Source organism: Lathamus discolor, chromosome 5 (assembly GCF_037157495.1).
Source record: "Lathamus discolor isolate bLatDis1 chromosome 5, bLatDis1.hap1, whole genome shotgun sequence".
Lineage (NCBI taxonomy): Eukaryota > Metazoa > Chordata > Aves > Psittaciformes > Psittacidae > Lathamus > Lathamus discolor.
This window is the reverse complement of record NC_088888.1, coordinates 1195749-1218558: the sequence shown is the minus strand read 5'-3', so window position 1 is coordinate 1218558 and position 22810 is coordinate 1195749. Positions and strand designations below refer to the sequence as shown.

At 45.5% G+C, this 22810-nt stretch overlaps 1 protein-coding gene across 4 annotated transcripts in view; it reads right to left on the bottom strand.

The window, feature by feature from the left end:
- The window catches only part of TRERF1 (transcriptional regulating factor 1), a 99007-nt gene that overhangs the window by 6168 nt on the left and 70029 nt on the right, over positions 1 to 22810 (bottom strand). For 2 of the 4 annotated variants that reach the window (XM_065679304.1, XM_065679305.1), the window contains exons 3-12: positions 22390 to 22487; positions 12712 to 14349; positions 12094 to 12140; positions 11257 to 11407; positions 10083 to 10331; positions 6398 to 6767; positions 5649 to 5709; positions 4749 to 4888; positions 3923 to 4026; positions 2707 to 2782 (exon numbers count right to left, since the gene is read on the bottom strand). In XM_065679304.1, coding sequence (XP_065535376.1) covers positions 2707 to 2782; positions 3923 to 4026; positions 4749 to 4888; positions 5649 to 5709; positions 6398 to 6767; positions 10083 to 10331; positions 11257 to 11407; positions 12094 to 12140; positions 12712 to 14085 — 2572 coding nt within the window. In that variant the 5' untranslated portion in view covers positions 14086 to 14349; positions 22390 to 22487. The remainder of the gene's footprint in view (positions 1 to 2706; positions 2783 to 3922; positions 4027 to 4748; positions 4889 to 5648; positions 5710 to 6397; positions 6768 to 10082; positions 10332 to 11256; positions 11408 to 12093; positions 12141 to 12711; positions 14350 to 22389; positions 22488 to 22810) is intronic. The other 2 variants (XM_065679306.1, XM_065679307.1) reach the window with 2 other exon arrangements.

Sequence of the window (22810 nt, the reverse complement as noted above, 5' to 3'; positions counted from 1 at the left end):
CCATGGAAGATTCAGGCCTTAAAGCATTTCCCCAATAGCTGTGGTATTAGCAGAGGCCCTTGCAAGATTATGCGGGTTAATTGGAAGTAACCTAATTAATAGAATAAATCCTGTGTAGGAAAAGAAACAGAAGAAAAGCTGTTTTTAACTCTGGTTGCTGGGAAACCGCTTTTGCTCTTGTTAGCTTGAGGGAGATATAGAGAACATGTATAGAGAGAGATCTGCAATGCAGCAAGGAAGAATTTTGGACTTCGGAATACAGATAAAATTTGAAAGCTCATCTTTATGTTCAGACATCTGTTGTACACTTCGGTTTTACAGGCCCTGTTGTCTTTGCACTGATTCGCTGACAATAAATATCTTCTACGAATCTGGGGGCTTTGGACCCAACCTGTCAGTTCCAAGGGGGTTACACATGCACCCAGGGAGTCACCCTGAGAGGTGGCTCAAGTCCACCACATACAGCGTACACTGGGTCTGATCCACACCCGATCACAGCAGGTACAAGAAGTTTCCAGGCTGCCTGAAGCACATTATTTCAGAGACCATTTCTCCTGCAATTCTCACTGCAGAAGAACTTGGGACCTGAGAAATTCCACTCTTCAAATGCAAATACTTCAAGTGTTTACCACAGTGCTCCTCTTGTATTAGATACATGTCCCCTCTCTCTTCCCTAGAGCACCATCCTGACAGATGGCAAAGCTTTAGGACAAAGAGATGAGGGCATTCTCCCAAGCAGCCCTGGGTCAGCATGCCCAGCTCTCTTGGCACACAACAGAAAAGCCTCAAGTTCTACAACTCGCTTCCCTCACAAGCCAACAGGTTTCACAAGCAACCTATTCGCTTATACCCTCATCCAAGGGCAATGAATTTGGATTGATTGTGCTATCAGTTAATGCTCATGAGTCAGCGCCATGCTCTGTTTCAGTTATTTCACCTTTAAACGTGGTGACAAGCGAGAGTTGCAATTTCTGAGTATGGAGCAGAAAGCCCAAAGAATTAACCCACACAAATGCCACTTGAAGTTACATTAAGCTATTCATGTCCTAGATTGCAAGAAATTCCCATATGCCTCAGGTGGCTGATTCTCAGCCACAAATGAACTGTTATTCAAGAGCTGCTGCATGGCGCTAGAGTGGGGCTGTCAATGCAAGTTCCAACCACATGCTGCATCCAAGAGCATTAGTAAGTAATGCTTTGTCTTGTTATTTTATGGTACTTAAATCCAGACTGGTGAGATTTTGTTTCATGCTGTGATAAACAGAATCAAACTTCCTTTACTGCTTAAGGAATAGGAATACACTGATGTCCACAGGTCTCAGTGCTAGTTAATATGGATTGGCATCATCTCATGTGAAAGATTAAACAAAACAGCCTTGCCTGGCTTCTCCCTGCACCTTCTGAAACTGCTCTGAAGGTGCTTCAGTAAAGACTGTTCCTCCTCCTGTGCCACACAGGCAGAAGTGTCTTATCTACTCTGCTAATTAGATTGCTGAGGATGAGGCTGCCATGATAGCTCCTCACTTTCCTGCTCTCATGCCCTGGACTGTCTCACACATGATTAGGTGTCATCTCTTCATACAAGAGACCCTTGTCAAAGCTCCTGGCTGATGTCCTTCTCCACCCACCCCATATTCACCCTTTGGACTACAACAGAGCTATTATCAAAGGAACTAAGCATCTCCCCCAGACAAGACTCAAAACCTGATCTTCACATTCATTCATTCACTCTCATTATCAGCTGCCATCAAAGGTGTTTCTGTTCTTGTTCTCAGACCAAGGGGTTAAATTGTTGCTTTACAAGAGAGGTCTCGTTACCTGGGAGTCTTCCCAGTGAGCTGCTACAGCCAGGAAGCAGCTTGCCTCTATACTTGTGTCACATAATGACTGGAACTGGAAATGAGTATATTACGATGACCACCAAACTTTTGGCCTGTTTCCTGTTGAGCCTGAAACTGGAGGTAGTCTCAAATCTCTTATGTAAAACCCTATTCTGGGTGTCCAGGCAGCAGTTAGCCACTATGAAGCATTATGCAGTAACATGGAGGGCTGCAGCGGAAGGACATTTTCCTGCCTGGGCTTATGTGATGTAAGTCCAATGGTTTAACACCACCTTGTGTATTCCACAGAGCACTTCTCCTTCATCACCAATATGTAGTTCCTGTTGTGTTTGTTAAAGAAGTCACCACCCCAGACCTCTTTCTTCTTGGCTAAATCCAGGCAAAGAAAGGCTCGTTATTTGGTACTAAAACACCAGTAAGAGTTACAGCACTGCCTCTTTGGAAGGATGCTCAAGATTATCATAGTCATTTATTCACCATCACCTAAGAAAAAGAAGGTATGATGGCAGATGTGTATATACCACAAAATGGAGCTCTTCCTCTGGTAAATTATCATCTACTAATAGCAGCAGTGTTAAAAGGAGTTTTAAAAGAGGGGGGAAAAAGTGACACAAGGCAGTTTCAAATCTGTAGAACCCCACACAGCTACATGGGTGCAAAATTTCTGTACATCACCAGACAGGCAGAACACTTCCAAACCTGCCACAAAAGGCTTCAGAAGTACCACTCAGCACAGTCCACATCACCTCTCTATTAGATGCTGCCATCCCTGTGCAGAGAGAGCAGCGTGATCCCATGCTCCAGCCTGGAATTCCAGCCTTGGACTCTAGATACCAGCAGACAGAGAGAGCACAAGGAAACCTACCGGCGTAGTGGTAATTTGCCAAAGGATGACACTTCAATCTCACTGGCTTCCTCAACAGCAGCTTCTCAAGAGTAACCTAAATGAAACAGCAGGGAAAACCAGAATGAGCAAATGCAGTCAGCTGTGGCACACAGCTGCATTTAGAAGACTATTTGGCACAAGAATATGAATTCATTTTTTCTTTTCTGCCATACAAAATCGCATCCAATTACTCCAAGGCCCATTAACAATGTACCTCACAGAGCACCTAAGGCACCCCTGTCCTGTCTTAGCACAAATGTAGCTATTACGTAGCAGCTTCCAGCTCTTCCCTCCCTTCTGCTTGCCACATACAAATATGTTTATAGTGGTGATAATTAATACTAATATTTAATGATTGGTTTGATAGCATTAATATTTATAGCATAAAGGCTTTTAGAACATCTGTTAGGTCAACATCTGTAAGGAATGACAGCAAGTATATTGTTAATCCTCCTTTGAATCAGGGAGAGAGATGATCTGCGGATCCCCAAAATATTTCCTCTGACAATGCAGACCCCCCCCTGTAGAGCAAATTTCACATCCTGACAGTAAGTTTAGCCTCCTGTCTCAGACCCAGCTAAGAAAGCCTAAAGAAACTGGGACACAAGCTAAATCCCACTGTATTAGACAATCCTATGAGATTCATTCCAACCCTGTGTTCTGATGCAGTTTGTTTCAAATTGGCTTTCCAGGAATCAGTGCAGGGCCTTGTCTTTCCCTAACGCTGGGCAAAGTGGATGTTTTGCCCTACTTAATAACATTCCCATCACTAAACTAATGCAAATATCTGAAATGCATTATTTATATGAGACCTGTGTGCAATTACCTCACGGATAATTAGATATGACTGCTGCTACAGAAAAGGGTTTTTATAAGGGCTAGGAGAGGACGGGCTAAGCTCTCTGTGACCAAATAGAAAGCTTGTGAAATATCAGGGCTGGAGTAAGTACTGGGACACATTCAAAGCCCCAAGGCTATAAACTAAGTAATCTTATCTATATGAAATATACAGTAAGCCTTCAGAGAGGCACTGCTTTGAAATTTAAATTTATTAGAGAATGAAAGGGAAAAGTCATTCACTGCAAATCAATCAGAAATCTCTTTTTTATATAACCATATCTAAATCCGTTTAATAAAGCATGCTAATTTATCTGCAGAAGAGGATCCTATCTCCCCTTTCAGCTTCTTATCTTACCATAATATCTCCTTTTGCTTCAAAGAGAGAGTGCAAAGCGTATTCGGAGTTAGTTCCTCCACCAGGTAACACACTGGAACAGCTCATATTTAAAAGGTCTTCCACTGTGAGAAACAAGCCAGCATTTTACTGTTAATACACTAGCCTGTCAGTCAAACATCCAGAGCCAAGGATTCTGCAATGCCACTCAAAAACAATGGAGTTCGGGGCAGCAGCTTTCATATTCTCTCTCCAGCACCTCACCTCCTGGTTTTAGGATCTCTCACTCAGGAGGGGATGTGATGGGATGTGCAGAATGCAGTCGCTGGGATGGGTAAGGCTACTGCAGAGCCAGAGACCTGGCTGTGAGCAGTGGCTTGCCAGGCCACTGGTGCTGCTGTGCCAGGAAGGCTCCAGTCAGGGTGGAGAAACAGAAATGAACCGTGCTGGAAGCAGGAACAAGCTCTGCTCAGGACTGGTAGAAGCCACTGAGCCCGTCACATTTCCTCTCTGTTATGGTCACAGAACAGGCTCAGGAGGCTGCCTCTCATCTGTGACCTCTGCCCTTACCAGGCAGTTCAGCACCCAAAACCACCCCAAAACCCCACTTCCCAGCAACAGTCCTTCCCCTTTGGCTGCCAGAAAGCACTTCACCCTCACTTCACTTTAAGTGGCACCACGTCATTTGTTACTCGGAACCTGTAACATGCAGCTCTGGTCTCTTGCTCTGCATCCTCAGTAAATAATACTCTCTTGAATGTTTTATACAGGATACACATGAGAAATCAATGTGAATTTCCTCAGCAGGCACATGCTGATGTATTTCTAAACCAGCAAGTTGTTGTACCTCTTTGTTGGAAGACTTGGTTCTCCAGTTCTGGCCATGGTTTCCAAACCAAAGTAGCCTTGTGCATATCCTTCTCCATTAGCAGTCTGTCCTGCAGCTCAGGAATATCAGCCTGGAATCTGGCCCCAATATTGATTCGTCTGTAAGGAAAAATAAATAAGTAAGTATTCAACCACACAGAAGTGCAGAAAAAACACCCCAGAAGTCACATCAGCCTTCACTTTCTTTCCAACTAAACTTTTATTACACTGGCATGGCAGGAAGTTGTGTCAGACTGCTTTACGCAATGCTTGACTCTCAGTAGGGTATTCTGAATAGAGACAGAACTGATCTCTTGGGGGAAACTAAAGTTTAAATACATAACTTAAACTGTACTGAGACATCCTACCTTGTGGACAACCCAAGTTAGCCTGTATGTGTGCTGACCAGCAAGAGGCTTAGGTGCCACATCAGTATCTTTCATAGAGAACGGCACTCTTCAGCAGAAAGAGATATTACTATGGAAGGATAAGCTTGTTTGCAGTCTGACCTGGGGAACCTACCAGGTAACACCTCTCCAAAGCTCCACAGTTAATATCTATCTACCTACCTAAACAATAGTACTGGATCAGCATATGTGTCCTTCACGGCCCTCTTCCCACCCATTGCTAACTGCTGTTTCACCTTCAGTGGCTCCCATCAAGCCTCTCCCAGCATTTTTGATCCATGACATCTCCATCTCTTACAGCCACTTTGCTTCCAGTGTCCTCAGCCATCATCCAGAGCAACCTTAAATACATCCAGCCCAACATGATTTCAGGCAGTTGAACACTACCTGCCTCGTTCAAAGCACTTAAGCCACACGCTGTAGTCTGGAGCTATCTATAAAGGCAGTGACAAAACCAATATGGTTTTTCTTACGGTTCAACAGTCTGTTCTCCAGGCCCAGGCGTCACAGGAATGACACTTCCATCAATACTATCTGGAAGAGAGATTGGTGTTTGAGCTTAGAAGGGTATTTTGGTAACAACTGTATCACTGCTGACGCACCGCCAATGCAGTGGATGCATTGCCACTTCCCCATTCACATCAACATTACAGAATCACAGAATCCCAAGGGTTGGAAGGGACCTCAAAAGATCATCTAGTCCAACCCCCCTGCAAGAGCAGGGTAACCTACAGTACTACTCCAGTCTATTACCAAAAATTACCCTTTATCAACATTTAGGCAGAAACTGTCTAAATTTTTAGAGAAGTACCAGAAACGTCTTAAGTTGTAGAGGTTTCTACCGCCCTGATCATGTGTGATTAGACACCTTTTCGTTCAGTGCTTCGTAAGAAAATACTTCAAATGAACCCCACATCTCAAACCAGATCCAGTGGCCCAGCCACTTCAGAAGGCCCAGATGTAACGATAGCCATGGTGGTCCCTTCTTGAGGCACACCACACTGAAAGATCACAGCCTTACTTGCTGGTTAGGCTCCTCTATTCACTTTAAGCTTTAACACCACCTCTACAAAATCCAAGGCAAAAACCCCAATAAAGATGGGCTTCTCCTGTGAAGTAGCTGTACCAGCCATGCATGTGAGTACACATGAAAATCACTAATGTGGGAACACCACAAGAGCTGGTATTTACTATGTGCTGCCTCTGTAAGTGTAATACTCACTAGACTGACACAGGAGTACCCGTGGAGTAGGTGTCAGTGGCGTAAGTGGCAGCTGAGCGTGCGAGGTGCTGTGAGACGATGTGATGACACTGCTGAAGAGACCTGACCCTTGCCGAACTGGACTGAGCATCGGGGGTGGAGTGTAGGGGGGCAGCTCATGCGTCCGGTCCAGCAGATGATCCCCGAGGACACGGGGAGAGCGAAGCTGACTCTGGTACAGGGTGGCACCCGAATGGGACATGCTGAAGTTGCAGGAAGGAGGAGGTATGAAGAGAGGTTCAGGTCTGTGCCGATACTTCTTCTTGTCCTGCAATGGTTTGAAGTTTTCTTCCAATTTTACAGCACTTGGATGAGGTTTTTTGCTAATTTCCTAAAGGAAAACACACAGAACTTTGGTATTTAGGCATGCTTAAATGTGGCTCGCACACAGTTCCCTACAGGTCAGGAACTGCTGTTACCACCAGGCAGTTATTCATACAAGCCTGGTCAATACATTATCTAGTGCTACATAGAAACCTCAGGGGAGTGAGAAAAACCAGGACAAGTTACCCTCCCCTCCCTCAGCAAGCCCTTTGGGTCAGGGCAGGGCTGAGCCACAGCCACACATAGACAGGCTGCTTCCAGCTCTTGAAGGTGTAGGAAACAGCCCTCCCAGACCGTGAGCCTCCCACACCCTTCTTCAGCTCCAGCAGAACACCCTGGCCACGTCCATTTGCACTGTAGCACAGCACACACAGGCTGCGGGGAGTTATTTCATTACCCAGTCACATTTTATTAGAACCTTTAGATGAGATGTTTTCCAATGCATTTATTTTGTTTGCCTAGGAAGGCCACATGAGCTCAGTGAAATTACTGCAGGACTCAGCGGCAGGAAAGGAAGAAAAATGTCATAAATTCAAATTCTTTGCCTCTTATCACTACATTCCCATCAGCTTGAGTACAGTCCAGCTGCAACAAATCTTGAACTTAACTCTCTGCTCTTTCCTTGGAGGGAAAAGGGGAGTAGATGTCCATTTGGGAAACACACACTGTGCCATGCCTAGGATTGCAGAATATGAATGTTTGAAAAGTCATTTAACAATAAATCCTTAAGAGCCCACAGAAGCAGAATGCACGGGATTTGTGCAAACCTGGAATCTGGATTCCGGGGGGGCAGGAACGGGACAAAACAGATTCTCAGGTTGTGCTTTAACAGCACAAAGGGCTGGGAGATGAGCACAGTATTAAAGATACTGCTTTTAGGTGTTCCACAGTAGATCCTCTTTAGGATAAACTTGGAAAGTGGCAGAAAATTAGCAGTTATTCCACAATGTCTGCTTCATCTGCTAAATCCTACTACTACATAAATTACTGCAGTGTATGTTTAGACAGCATAAATCTTTACACCATGGGTGATTCTTGAGAATCGCATTCACCCAATAAAAACCATGTTCTGGGAGCATTAGCACTGTCACCCTTTATCCCTTCTGTTAATACGTTGCAGCTTGTGGAAATGTTTTTGATTACAGAGGTCCTGTCCTCCCTGTTAGATCATGGCTGTATCCTCTCCAACAGCTGTTGACATTTTTTCTCTCTAAAAAAGTAAAGGAACTAAGTTTGGGAAGAGTTTTCCTTCTGCAGGAAAAAAAACCAAATGCAGCTTTACAGAGCATTTTGTTGCTAACAGCCATTTAGAACAGTGAAGGGGCGAGGGTTACCCGGAACCACAGACATTGCTCATGACGATGTTGAACATTTTGTGTCCATAAAGGAGAAAGAGGGAAAAACCCCAACTCAAACCTAAAAAGAGAAGGCCAGATCCAAGTCTTTGAGTAAGGGCTCATTTTGTTCTGCTCTTTAAACATGAAAGAGCCGCTACTCCTTTCTCACTAGTGTAAAACTAAGTAACCAAGACAACACCCTGTAAGTCTTGTACCCCTCCATCTCCTACGCTGCTTCACCTACAGTACACCTTAGCCTCAATGCGGTTATACCAGCAAAAAAGATCACAGTGAATACTAAAGGAGACCATCAGGTCTATGCATAATCACCCCACTACTTTTCTGAAGCTCCAGGAACTGGTTCCCAATATCCAAGACTGAATGCATCCTTGTGGGCCCTGCTGCTGCACCCTGACACATCCACTCTGGGTAGATCCTGATGGGCCTCCCTTGACTGCTCACCGGCCCGTAGCCTTGCTGAATATTCAGTTTCCCTCTGCTGTTTGATTTTACTGATTCCATGAGCTTTGTGGGAGTTGTTCTGGACAGCTCAAAGCACGGTATAAATAAATGCAACACAGCTCCAGTTCTTTGGTATTAAAAAGGGGAAAAAAAAAGGTCTCTAATGGCACAATCTCTTCACAGAAGAGGAGGGAACTGCAGCTCTTTTGGTCTTTGAATGTTTCCAATGCTACTGCTTAGATAAAAGATAGGATCCAGAGAGGAAACTGCATGAGTTTAGTTTGCTTGGGCACTAATGAAGACTGCAAAGCATAATTCTGAGTGAATGAATGCGCATTTAGCCAAACACTGGCAGATTTAATCACAGTCACTTCACATACGTTGCAGAAATACACAAGCCCAAGCCACCTACTCTGGTGTCTCTAGAGAAGATCTCCCACTCAGAGCTCAGGGATTCAGAAAAGCCTGTCCCTTTTCTTCCTAGAAACCAGAAATAGACAATAAAAGCTGTACTGCTGAGTTACAAACTATTGTGAGATGCTGCCTTCGGCAGGAAAGGGCAATTTTATGTGGAAAACCTCTGTCTGAAAGGAAGAGAGTAAAACATTTCGTACGTATTTAAAATGACTGTGTTCTGTCTGAGTGAAGGGTCAGAAGGGAGGTGATCCGTGATGGTGTACACTGTCCCCTCCTTTGGCCATCAGCCTCATGAGGAGGAGAGAAAAATGTAACCACAGGAGTATTTCTCTGCATAACACAGATAATGCCATGCAGCACTGCTGCTTCCCAGTAATCTCTTATCATGGAGTAGACTGCAAACATGGGTTTGAAGGAACAAGCAGCATCTGTTCCTACACTGGAATGTGAAATAAATACCGCTTGCTCCAGGAGTCTTTCAGGAAAACAAGAAAGCATTCCCACATCTCCTTCTAGTACTCCCCAATTCCTCGTGCTGCCTGACAATCCCAGTTTTACAAGTGAGATGAAAGCACTGAGCATAGCTATTTTTCCTAGATCAGATTCCCTTAGATCTGACGCATGCAGAAAGAAAGGAAAAATTACTTGATATTGGTTGAGAGCACACACTGTAAGCACTACACGGTGCCCTCCTGTCTTGGGCTGAAATGAGAAGCACATAGATCTGCCTTTAAAAAACACCAGGAAGAAATAAAACTGCAATAACACAAAACCAAAGCAGCCTGAAAGGGGAAAAAGAAAAACAAACCAAAACCAGTAAAAAGAGACTAAATCCCTTTGTTCTAGTGGGATAAAAGAATACTACGTTCCAATTGCAAATTATTTCTTTTCAACTGAGGTCTCCATTTCCCCAGCAAAGGGAAAATTAACATTTTCAAATGGCCTAGGAAGAAATGCTGTGATGCTACAGGCCCTTTGTGCTTATTGGGCATCGTGACGACTCTGGAACATATTCTAGAATACAGACGCTTTAGGAAGTAGCGGCACTATAAGCAAAGGGATTTAACAGGCACAGCACAGTTAGTGGCAAGAAACGCAGCACTCACAGAGGATGAGCAGGGGTTGGCCACTTTTGGACTGCACGGTGGCGAGTAAGTCATCTTCACGAGCACGGGCATCTCATCATCTGACACAGGGTTGGCAGGCTTGTCTCTGACTGTGGCAGTGCTGGCAGAGGGCTGCGTGCTGGGCTCAGGCGACAGAAGCTTTACAGGGACAGACACTGGCATGACGATGGGCGCGAGGCTATCCACCTCTTTAGGCAGCGGCTGCTGTGGTGGGTTCTCTCCTTCATCCTGTACAGACAATTAAAGGCTTTCAGCCCGAGCGAGGAGGCTACTGCTGGATGGACACGCTACACAAGGTATGCACCGTGGCTCAAAAGGAGTGGCCAGGGTTACAAAACACACAACAGTGTTGTTCCCTGGACTCTGGTTGCCTTGAACAAAGTTGGTGGATTACTTATGACTCCTACACAGGCTTCAGCCTCGGTGGAAAATAACCACATGAAGCATCTTCACAAGACAACTTGCAGGAGGGGAGATAAACACGTGCTCTTTTTATCGCTATAAAGACAGAATTCTCCATCCCCCACCTGAAAACAAAGACGCAGATGGTGTAACTCTGATGGCTCTTTGCCTTCCTGTGGTATTCCCAGTTAGGACAGAATTCATCAAATACCACGACAGAGAAAAACCAACTGACAGGGCAAGTACTTCTTACGCAGAACAATTCAAACCCACATGTCTGGTTTGGTATTTGTTGATACCTATAGAACCAAAACACTTGGGAAGAAAGCTGTCAAAGATTCAACAACCCTGCTCCTTCAGTTGAAGCCTGGGAAGGCTTCCAATTAACATCCCTTACTCATCCAAGTAGTCCAAATGAAAATGAGGAAGACTCGATGTTCCTGATATTTCTAATGTAATAAACAGGAGGGGGAAAAAAACTTGATGCTCCTAACTGATTCTGTGGGGTGTTCTTGTAACATGCAGAGGAAGAGAGGGACAAACAATGTTCTGTCCTCCATCAGTGCCTCGGGCTTGAAAGCAAGACTTCTGGCCTACAGACTAACAGATTCGCGTCCTTTTCTGCTTACACAGGGTATGACATAACAAAAGAGCGCCAAGAAGAACGAGTTTTGACAGCAAAGCAAAGCATGGCAAAGCAAGCAAACATGGAAAGGAGAAAGCCAAATACTGAAGTAAACCAGACTGCTACCTGTTTGAAGTTGGGAGATGCTCTTACTCCTCCGTGAGACCTCATGTGACCATTTAGAGCAGGCAAACTCTTAAACTCCTTCAAGCATATTGAACACATTAGTTTGTTCTTCGCATCAACTCTCTCAGGAAGTGTTTCTCTGTTCTGGCCACTGTGTATATTTTCATTTGGTTTTAGCATGGAACAGAAGAAGAGACATTAGTTTGGCACGTTCCCTTTGATGCAAAAAGAAGATTTTTAGTCAAGAAAGTCAATAAAATTTTACAGCTAGATGGTTAAGAAGCCACAAGTACGCAGAGGGTGACTGCTGTGGAGTATGTGGGCAATAACCTACATCCGCTGCTCCCAAGATGGGGAGAAGGGAAGTTTAGAGTAGGCCTCAGTATGGAAAACCCTGAGAACCCACAATGTCTATCGTGTCAGACCTACATTTCCCCACTCATGACAGCATTTAACAGTTGCTCCTACTCATGGGAGGAAACTATGCTGGAGGACACCTCAGTCCTTCAGAGTGAGACCTTCAGGTTAAACAGAAGATCCCCGATGCCAGAGATACAAATCCAAACCACACATTATCCCTTCTCTTACAAATGCAACACTGAGAGCAAACTGCTCCCCTGCTTTTGCTCCTTCTTTGGTTCTTTTCTATGGAACACAAAGCAAAGAACCGATTTCCTGGCTGGGGGGACGGTGGAAATCACACAAACTTAAATTCACAAAGCACAGAACTAAACATGCATCTAGTAGAGGAGCAGTACCCAGAGCACCTTTCCCTCCCTCTACACCGCAGCACTCCTTTGTCAAATTAGAAGGACTAAAGTAATCTTGTTCAAATACCTTTGTTCTGGGGACAGGGGCTGCAGTCTGCCGTCTGACAGCGGCACCTGCGAGCAAAGGAGGAGAAAAGAGGGGAAAAAAAGAGAGAAAAGCCTTTTTTTCACGAAAATAGGAACGCAGAAATGAAGGTCCCCACAACATAACGGCTGCATTTGGTGTATGATTTTACTAGTATGAAAAGCCTCTGAGCTGAGAGCCTCCCAACGGCTCTACCAAATCAGTGCCTCTGTGAGCACTTCCTTGCACTCGCTTGCTGTTGGAAGCCTTTGCTCTCTGACCTTGAAGTGTTACTTCTGCAACAGGCAGTCGTCCGACTGCTCCTGAGCAATCCAGCCCTCGGGTGTTGAAAAATTAGCAGCAGCATTTGTGGTAACTGGGTCCCTCCTCCCCAGAAACAGAGGCAGAACTTCCCAAAGCTCCTCGAGAGAGAAGCAGCAGCTCTGGTGCCACCAGCCCGGACTGAACCCAGAGATGGAGACAGGAGAATTCTCTTAATGCAGCTCCCCAAAACATGCCAGTGATGACAGCTCACATCCTGAGCTCCTGGCTCTCCTGCAGCAGTGTCATTTCCACACCTTGCTGCTCTTATGCAAAACGTGGGTCTAAGCCATTACCTACCTGAGGCCACGAGGCGCTTGGAGAGTCTTGCTGAGAGCTTTTGTTGTTCAGATGAACCCCCGAGGGTGGCAAAAGAGTTCGATGAGGGACAGCATTACCTACAGAGTTCATCTCCTGCCGTGGGGCATCCTCCGCGCTCTCTGGAGGAGTGAGGCCAACATGGGAGTTCAGAGCTGGCACCCTGCTCTCACCTGGGTATTGCTTCTGCTGGTCCTGCTGCTGCAGCAAACTCTGCGGGTACAAGTGCCTGTACTGTTCGTGGGGATCCTGGTAGCAATACTGAGGCACTGCTCCCAACTGGATAAGCTGCACAGGATGACTGGGATCCTGAGAGTACTGCTGTGAGTCATGCATAGTCTTTGCATCAGGTTCCCTGTGATACGGAGGAAGAGGCAACTGCATCTGCTGCTGCTGTTGCTGTAACTGCTGCATGACAGGTTGTGTTTGGTAATACTGAGCTATTGGCACCGGGCAGTGCCGCTGCTGCTGCTGCCGAGCTGGCTGCTGCTGCTGGATCTCCTGCATGGAGAGCCGAGGATGTCCCTGCTGTGGCTGAGCGTAGTACTGAGTCTGCTGCAAGTGCTGCATCTGCTGCGGTAAGAGCTGCTGGGGCTGCATTTGCTGAACGTGCGTCTGTCCTTGCTGGAACGCAGAGTGCATCTGCATCTGTGATAAATGCTGCTGGTAGTCGTAGTACAACTGTTGGTGCTGCATGACTTGCATCTGCTGCTTCTGCTGTGTGCTTGCAAAACTCTGGTGGCTTTGCTGCGGCACCGGCTGGTATCGCTGTACACTGGAAGTTACGGGCTGTTGCTCAACTGCTGGTTTCTGGGACAGCAGCTGCCTGAGCGCGCTGTCACCAGAGTTCTCCACCATCGAAGCCTCGGTGTGCAAAACCTGAGCCATGTTGTTCACTTGGATCCTCAGGTTTTGGTTGGCAAACACTTGTGTGAAGGAGTCCAGTTTATGCAGGACCCCACTGGTAATTTTTTGCGATCGATTTTCACTGGGTTGAGAGTAGGAATATTGGTACCCATCGTGGGACTCCCCCTGCCCGAGGGGGCTCCACATTGCGCTTGGATTGTTCAAACTGTTCCTCACTGGGACGTGGTTTCCTGAGCCAGAATGTGTCCAAGTAGTTTGTCTGGATGTATCCATTGATCCAAGACTTTTTGAACCTACAGGCAAAGCTATACTGTCTCTTGAATCTTGGGGAAACTGTGGGGAGAGAGGGGATGCCTGGGGAGCATCCAGAACAGATGTCCCATAGCTATGATTTAGAGATGGAAGCGAGTTCATTTGGTGTTGTTGGTAGTACAAGTTCTCATTGCTGTTGGCAGTATGGTTAGTCTTATACAATTGCTGGTCCCCCATTTTTGGTCACTTCTGTTCCAAACTTACAGGCACACGAACCATTGAAATCTCTATGAACCCTGAGATAGCTGAGTGAGGGGAAGGGAGGGGAGGGGAAAAGCTAGAATTACTTATAATCCAGCATGTCCATGTGCATCACAAGGACTAAGATTTTCTCCAGTCTATCAGTAATTCCAACCTCAGACTTGCCGTTGCTTCACATCTTCAATAAATGGACCACAGTACAGATCCTACACAGATCAATAGGCTCCGTGTGCCAGGCACCTGTGGAGGAAGAGAAAGACAAGGTAAGGGCCAGCTCTCCACATAAACAGTTACAGTTCTAGCCTCAAAGGAAACTGTAAAATCTCTTAGTTTGAAATACATAATCAGACGCAAAATTGCAGCAGCCGGGCTACTCCAGGGCAGTCAGATTATTTCATCTCATCCCGTTATCCTGCCTCTAGTGCTCCGATAAAATCATTCCGCCAAATAAAGGCTTATTCTTCAAAACTCTTTTCTCCCATAAAGCACGTGACCATTCAAGCAGCTTCAGCTGGCCATACACTGCTCTCTCATGCCTAGTTTTAGCCAGCCAGTTGACTATGAAGCCAGGTCACCTTCCTACAGTGTTACAAGCCTTCTTGCCAGAAGCAACACCCCCTTTATAACAGGTAAAAGAAAACCATGGCTTTGGACAGAGCTGACTGTACTCAGGGATCAGCACCTAAAAGGACAGACAGAAAACTGCAATCTGGGATTTGCACAGGGCCTTCCACATCTTCCCAACTTCCAGAGTACCTACAGAGAGTGCCCACTGGTGATACGAACATAGAGCATCACTGAAGAATAAGATGTCACAGCAATGAGCATTAATGTTGCAATTAAGAAAAGCAACTCATGAGCATAGTTACCCAACTGCATCCCTGCACATCCACTTGTTTGACACATCTATGGGGAATGTGATTAATGGCAAGACCAAACCAGTCCATGGAAATCTTTCCTGATCACTCACCTTACCTCAGGAGCGCTGAACTCCAACTCCTGTTCCACCCTCTCACCCTTCCTTCTTCACTTTGTGTTACCTTAACAGACTAATTTCTATCAAACGCAACCTTTTCTCATTTTTACTGTATAAACCGTAATTCTAAGTAACGCTTTACAGCTGTCTCGACTGGTTTTGATGAATAAGCCAGAATACATAAGCACATTATAGGGCTGGTTTACTATTCCACAGTATGAAGCAATCACTGTGTCTACAGTCACACGCACACACAGAGGCACAATATGCTTATGCAGACATAAATACGTCTTAACATAAAAACTGATCCTGAGCTTTAACAAGAGCACAAAAATATAAGACCACAACCATAACGCTGCCTCCTTCACATCTGCCTTTCTACAGGTACCAAAGACTCCTGTGTCCCCATGTCCTTACCTGTTTTAACTTAGGAGAATCCTTGATCTGGATAGATAAATGTGAAGTCACTGATGGAGAAAATTTTAACCATTGCCAGATGCATATTAACAAGGTCTGTGCTAGCAACAGCAAAGAAGGGTAATACATAGCTGCAGGCAGAACAAACCCTCTTCCGCTCTAGCATAATGTATGACAGCAAACCAGAGCTCCAATGAAGAGGGCTTTCAGTGCGTACAGTTTTTGTCTAAACCATCTGCAGCCATTAGCATGTAACATTTTTCACGTGACAAATAATGGCTGAGAATAATTGCAAGTTTATTTCCCCTTTCCAGAAATATAACATTGCTTCAGAGTTCCTCTCAACACGCTCCCCTTCCAGACTGTTAGAGATGCTCGAGTCCAAGGAGGCACAAGTCAACAGTGAATGCTCAGGCTGCCAACAAGATGGTTCAGCCCCAACCCAACTTCAAAGACTGCCTATTAAAAACTAGGAAGGGAAACTGAACAAGGCTGGCACAAAACATTCAAAGGGCAACAAAAATAAACCCTGTGTGGTCTTTCACACGGAAAGGCCATCAACTTCTAGAGGAAAACAGGGAATATGAATCTCCTCTTATGCCTGTGAAGTCAAGAAAGATCAGCAGAGATGCTCTCAACACATCTTCCCATAAAAACAGGGCACTATTGGGTCTGATGATACACCTTTTGAATAGGAGGTCTGTCCCATATTACCTATTAACAGTGGTGTAACTCGCACCATGTTCCTCGGTTTTGGCTCTTCTTTCTGAAGTTTGAAGTGACAAGTATCAGTGAAAGGACAAGAAACAACAGTGATTCAAACCAGCGAGTGAGAATAGATGTCGCCAGGAGACAATTAAAAGGCTGCCAGTATTTCAGGAGGAAGAGCGCTTATTCCTGAGGCAGGAAATGGCATGGTTGGGGTATTTTTTGTATATGTAAATGTAAATATAAATATAAATATGGGTTTTTTTAACATATATATACACATACACACACACATATATGGCAGATGTTACCTCCTGCCCCAGCAGCCACAGTGAGTCATGTGGTCACCAGAGAGAATGCCAGCCCTCGGCCATGCACCGAATTCCAGTCACTGCACCCTTTCACCTGGGGCTTACCCCATCCAGATTTCAGGGGACTGGAAAACAGTCGGGAAGGTTTTACGGCTGAAGCATCAGCACAAACCTCTCTCTTCCCCCGCCTCAGGATCAAAAATAATGCTCATAGAAACTTCCTCTGAGCATCCTCACAACACCTCTAGTTTGGGAGCTGGGACATAACTCCTGTCTCTGAAGTAGTGACAGAGTTAGCAACACAGTGACACAGAAACATCTGTAATAAACCTGAAGAAAATTGTAATGGGATATTATATTCAAATACCAGGTCAGGAAAGGATGGGAAAGTTCAGTCCCTTCGAGCATCACATTTGAAGACATCTGCATTGTTTTCAAACACCCACTGTCCCATCCCAAAGAAAGATGAAAACATTCCTTTCAAATGTATCCGGAGGGAGAAAAATGCTAACGTTAAAAAGCATTATTAGCATTGTACCTTCAGGAGCATAGAAAAAACCAAGAGACAGGCACGTTGATACAAGCATAATCAGTAATAAACCAGTCCCTTAGATACCAGGGGTGGTTTTGGTACTTGAACAGGCTTAAATGCAAGGGCCTGGTGCTGTACACACTGAGCATTTGTTATCACGTTAACAAAATGCTCACAGTATGCATTTCTTGTGGGATTAAAATCTAAGAGTATTTTGGTGCTGTACCCAACACCATTAAGGCTTTAGGGGCACCCAAGTTAGTCTCTGGCCAACTGAGAAGCCAGCAGCAGCACACTGAATGATTTCTATTTCCTTCGATGGGAGGAAGAAAAGGGGCTGGTGCCTGAACAGCCATCACTGCAGTTTATCACAGCTCTAACTCCTAAATGGTTGAACCAAACAACTAAAAGCAGCACAAGTTTTATAGCAACAATAGTTCTGCAGTTGTTTCTTCTCTTCCCAGCAGCCATTTATGCTACTTAACCTCTTACATGTCTGACATCACAGATATACCCCAATCATTACAAAGGCACAGCAAAACAAATGCAGAAGGACAGAACCATTTCTGTAGACTGCCTAGAAGGAGAAATACCCCACTTAAGTTTATGGATAGAACCTGGACTCAAACTAATGGGACTTCAACTGATTTCAGAAACAAGGTTCCGCTCCAACTCTTTCTCGTCGTTTCAGCGTGGTCCCCTGCAACTTCCCCAGCCTCAAAGCCAGGGACATGCCAAGCTGGCTGAAATGCCTTTACACACTCCAACTCTGCAAACACAACCAAATGTAAGGCAATACAAGCACCGGTCTCTCCTGGAAGCACTCCTTAACTTAATTCTGGTAACCATGAAATGGAAGAGCATTCCAACGTTATCAGTTGTCAATAAAGGTGACCTGGCTTCCCTCCTTCATAAACTATACTACTGGAGAGTCAGAAGAACATAGAGAAGACAACGGGAGGTGAAATATCAAGGAGATGGTAGTTATATTAAAACCCCCTAACAAACAGAAGCATTCCCAGCTCCATCTCGCACCACAACAGATCAAGCCACAGTCACACTACTGAACTGCCTGAATCCACATGGATTTCAGAGCGAGACATCCACTCCAAATAGGCTGTTGCACGAAAGTTGGGCCGGGTGCAGGCTGCAAAACAAGGACTGAATGACAGCCAGTGCCACTTTCAGAACGGAGTTAATGGAGAGGGATGACACAAGACTGTAGGAGAGCAGATGCTGAATGAAGCAGCCTCATTAAGAAGACTGCATGTGGTGGCAGATGCAAAAAAGCCCTCCATGTTCAAGCAGTAGGACAGCACAAACAGTATCAGCAGATGCTCACTTGCTGGGGCACCATCCCCTCTTCCCATCCCTCCCTGCATCAACATGTCAGTTAAGGCAAGTTTAACCACCACTCTTACCCTAAACTGGGTTTTAATAACACTTAAGGCAAGCCTGCTTACAGAAATGTGTCATTGCCATGTGTTCTCCCAGCACTGCAGTGTTCGAATTGTGCCTTCAGTTGCACAGGGGTTTCTCAAGGGGCTGTCTTTTCGTTATTAGAATATAAGCCTCATTTGTAACTGCAGATAAGATGAGTTTCAAAACCAAAGTTCTCTGTGCTGTTCCTTCCTTTCGATTTCCCACACAGCCTTTGCTTCAACAGAAACAGAACAGGATTTCTTACTCAGTTTTTAGCCTTTTGAATTAGAATGCTTTTTTATTGGCCTGTTTTGTTATTCAGAACTGTGAGATCTTCTGCTAACCTACTCCTAAATCAAGGAGCCATCAGACAGGAGCCTGGGCAACACAGTCTAGTGTGAGGTGTCCCAGCCCTTGGCAGGGGGTTGGAACTGGATGAGCTTTAAGGCCCTTTCCAACACAAACCATGCATGATTCTATGATTCTCCTCATCTTGGTCTCTGCTTTCCTATAGGACAGACACTGGAATATACAGCAATTCCTTCCCTGGTACTCTCTGTTCTGTTAACACTGATGCTACCAGCAGCCTCTGCCACATAGGTTAACTGTAATGCAGCCTTTAAGTGAGAGCACAGACAGGCCTGACTTTGAGCTGAGCACTACCAACATACAACCACCTTTAAGAGCCCATCGAGAAGAGCAGCTTTAAAAGCCAGGAGAGCACTACCTAAGAATGCACACCTGCATTACCAAGCCCAGCGCTCAGGGGTGATGCTGGCACTCTTCGGATGTGACGACTGTGGTAACAGGATCCCAGACTGGTTTGTGTGGGAAGAGACCTTAAAGCTCATCCAGCTCCAACCCCTGCCACGGGCAGGGACCCCTTCCACTGGAGCAGCTTGCTCCAAGCCCCTGTGTCCAACCTGGCCTTGAGCACTGCCAGGGATGGGGCAGCCACAGCTTCTCTGGGCACCCTGTGCCAGCGCCTCAGCAGCCTCACAGGGAAGAGCTTCTGCCTTAGATCTAACCTGAACTTGCCCTGTTTCAGTCTGAACCCATCACCCCTTGTCCTGTCGCTGCAGTCCCTGATGAAGAGCCCCTCTCCAGCATCCTTGTAGCCCCCTTCAGACGCTGGAAGGTGCTCTGAGACAACACTGGATGGCTGAGCAGCACAGAATCGGGAGAGAAGAGTGGCTTCCTTCAGGCACCCCTGTGCTCTCACAGGCTATTCAGACACCAGGTTTGCCTCCGTAACTCCTTGTGCAGCCACAGTTCAAGCCCCAGCTCTGCTTTTTTTGGCACAGGAAATAAGCACATGAAAAAGGCAGCAGAGTACTGAAACAGAACGAACGATTTCTAGTGTCACACAAGGTGGTCAGGTGAACGAGCAGAGAGCAAAGGGGAAAGACAGGTGAGAAGGTAACAACTGGAAGATCTACTCTATTATTCTATGAAAGATCTATAGAAGCCCTGAAGACATCTGATATAGCAATAAAGGGAGGCAGAGGCTGAAAATAAGGGTCAAAAGGTATCAGGATCATGGCTATTGCATTAGAACAAACACCGAGGTAGCAATATGGATTTCAAGGACCAACAAGAATTTTCTATAGTTATCCCAAGGACAAATGCTTACAGGGTGAAAACCTTTTCATCCCAATCCAGGATACATCTGCAACTCAGTTTTGGTGTTCTTTGAATGGCAGAGATCTCAAATCCATGCCTGCATCTGCATGCAAACCCCAAGGCTGGTGGTGTCAGGCAAAACCAGCACCACCAAAACACCCCACTTCAGCAGTGAGAACAGAAGCAACTAAACCAATTGAAAAAGTGAAAGAAGGATGTAAAGGAAGCAGAATGCGCAGTACATTGGTTTTACAGCAGGCGTGGTAAGAAAGCAACACACTCTTAAAATGGAAGGGAAAACCAGATGAGCTGCTTTTAATATTAATGCTGGTAATTCTTTAACAGTTGTGCAAATCCTCCCAAAATTATCATTCCCTTTGCAGCTGAGTTCCCTCTGCAGTGCAGTTGGAAAGGCTGCTGGGTCTCCTGTGGCTGCTCATTTACGCTGTTCCCATTTCCACTCTTAAGACTGGAGACCAGAATGTCCTAATTCAGTTTCATAAAGAACACACTGGACTTGGGGGAAGGGAGGGCAGCGATGGCACTGGGAGGGGAACCGAGCAGTGCTCTGCTTCAGTGGAGTTAGAAAAGGCAACAAAACAACAAACAGCAGAACCAACAGTTGAGCATCTTGGGCAAGTCTCTAGAAAAGGGGGAGGAGGAAGGAAGACAAACAAGCAAAAACATCTTCCTCTCCTTTTGATCGAAGATACAAGCAGAAAACACATTGGGAGGCACTGGTGATTGAATGAAAACATTGCTTTCCCCCCAAAACTAACAGAATTCTGTCATTCAACAGAAGGCTCATTTCCAAATAAAGCCATTAACGCTTTAGCTCAAGGAAGACACAGTTCCATGAGCGCCAAAGAAATGAAGAAGGTTGCTTCAATAAATCTGCTTATCTTTGCCGTCAGTGAATGGGTGCTACAGTTCGTAGGCACCCGGAAGGGTCTGGAAAACCGCAACTGGAGCAGGTATCACATCATTTCATAAAACGGCAAACAGGGACTGCTGTGATCTCCTCACAGCACTGATGAGACACGTAATACAAACCTTAACTAATGCCAGGAGGGCACTGGAATCCCACATTCCATGACTAAGCAACTAAAAACCATACAGAAGACAGCATTAATTAAAGGGGCCGTGATAAAAGCAATGATTTTCTAATATTCACCAATACATTACTGGGGATTTGAGCAAGGCCGAAGCTGTCTACGCAGCCCAATTTGAAATCTCTTCAGCCAGTACAGGTTGACTGCCTGTTTAGAGGAAATAACCTGTAACAGCTCCTGCTGAGTCCTATGCCATCTCAAATGAAAACATGCCTTACTACGAAAACTGGCCTCACCTTCACATTTTAACATACTTTTATTAGTGAACTGAGTGACTTGGCTTTCCCCAGCAACATCCAAGTTCTCCAGACATAGGAACACCCTGGCATGAAGACCTCAGGACAGATCTTGCCTCGCTTACCGTATGTGCCTGCATCACAGTCTCTGCTCACTGCCTTTGATTTGGGGGAGGAAGGGAAGTTTTTAGGCTTTCCACTCAAACCTCAGCTATTGCAGTGACCACAGCAGTGATAAGCACACAATCTGGGTATAAAGGTGGGCATCCTGCACTTCACCACTTTCTGCCTGCCCTCTACAGTGTTTATGCTCTGAAGTTTGCAATGTGATTGCCTTTTTCTGTGACTGTATGTGCTGTGAAACAGGCAAAGAACATAGGCTTTGGTTTGCAAGAACAGGCAAGAAGGGAACATCCTGGGACAGGTAACAATTAAAAACCCAGGCAGAAGTAGTATTATGTGGAAAACAGCAGATGACCAAGCTTCAGGTAGGGAGGGAACAGCTATTTGGAGCCCAGTGTCTCCCACTAAGGAGACTGTTCAGAAACGTAGCTGGGATGCCCTCTGAAAAGTCAATCCCTTTAAAACACATCCCATTGGTAGCCAGCAATGGAGCCAAGCAAACCCCAGTGGCTGTGCAGAGCTGACTGCTGTGGCTGCTGCCTTTTGTTGCTTTTTGGAACTAAGGTCACATCCTTGGCTCCTACAGCCATGGTAGCCCTCAAGACAGAGTGCGCAGGGATCTCCCATGCCATAGATCCTGTGGCATCTATATAATGTTTTACAGGACAGAAAGAAGTCATATTTGAGAACAAAACACAAAGCAGTCATATTTGAGAAGCCCATCACAGAGGTTCTGAAGCCCAGATTTTGGGAAGCAGTCAAAAAGCACTGAGCCTCACCAATCAAAGGACCCCAGAGAAAGTGGATGCTGCAATGTTACCTGATTTCTGAGGATCTGCGAGGCTCCTGGATCTTGCTGTGCTGTCTTTGCCATAACATCTCATGCTTCTTTCATTCTGTGATCTCCCAGTGATGTATCTAAGCATAAGGCACAAGAAAGGAAATTAGTTTTCCCCCAACCTGATTCTCACATAAAACATCACCAGCTTGCCCCAAACCATGAGCTTCCGATTGCAACACAACCAAATACTAACATTTATTCACTATAGTACCTCCATGTTACCCTGTTCTTTAAGTCACTGTTGCAGAGGACATCTATCAATACTGTAACTCCCTTAAGGAACAATCTAGAACCTCTTTCCTGGATCAATAGCAAGAGGCTTCTTCACTGTCAAATCTTTGGGACTGATTCATCCCCAGTCCTTCAAATTACAGACTGTAACACAGGTAAATTCACCTTC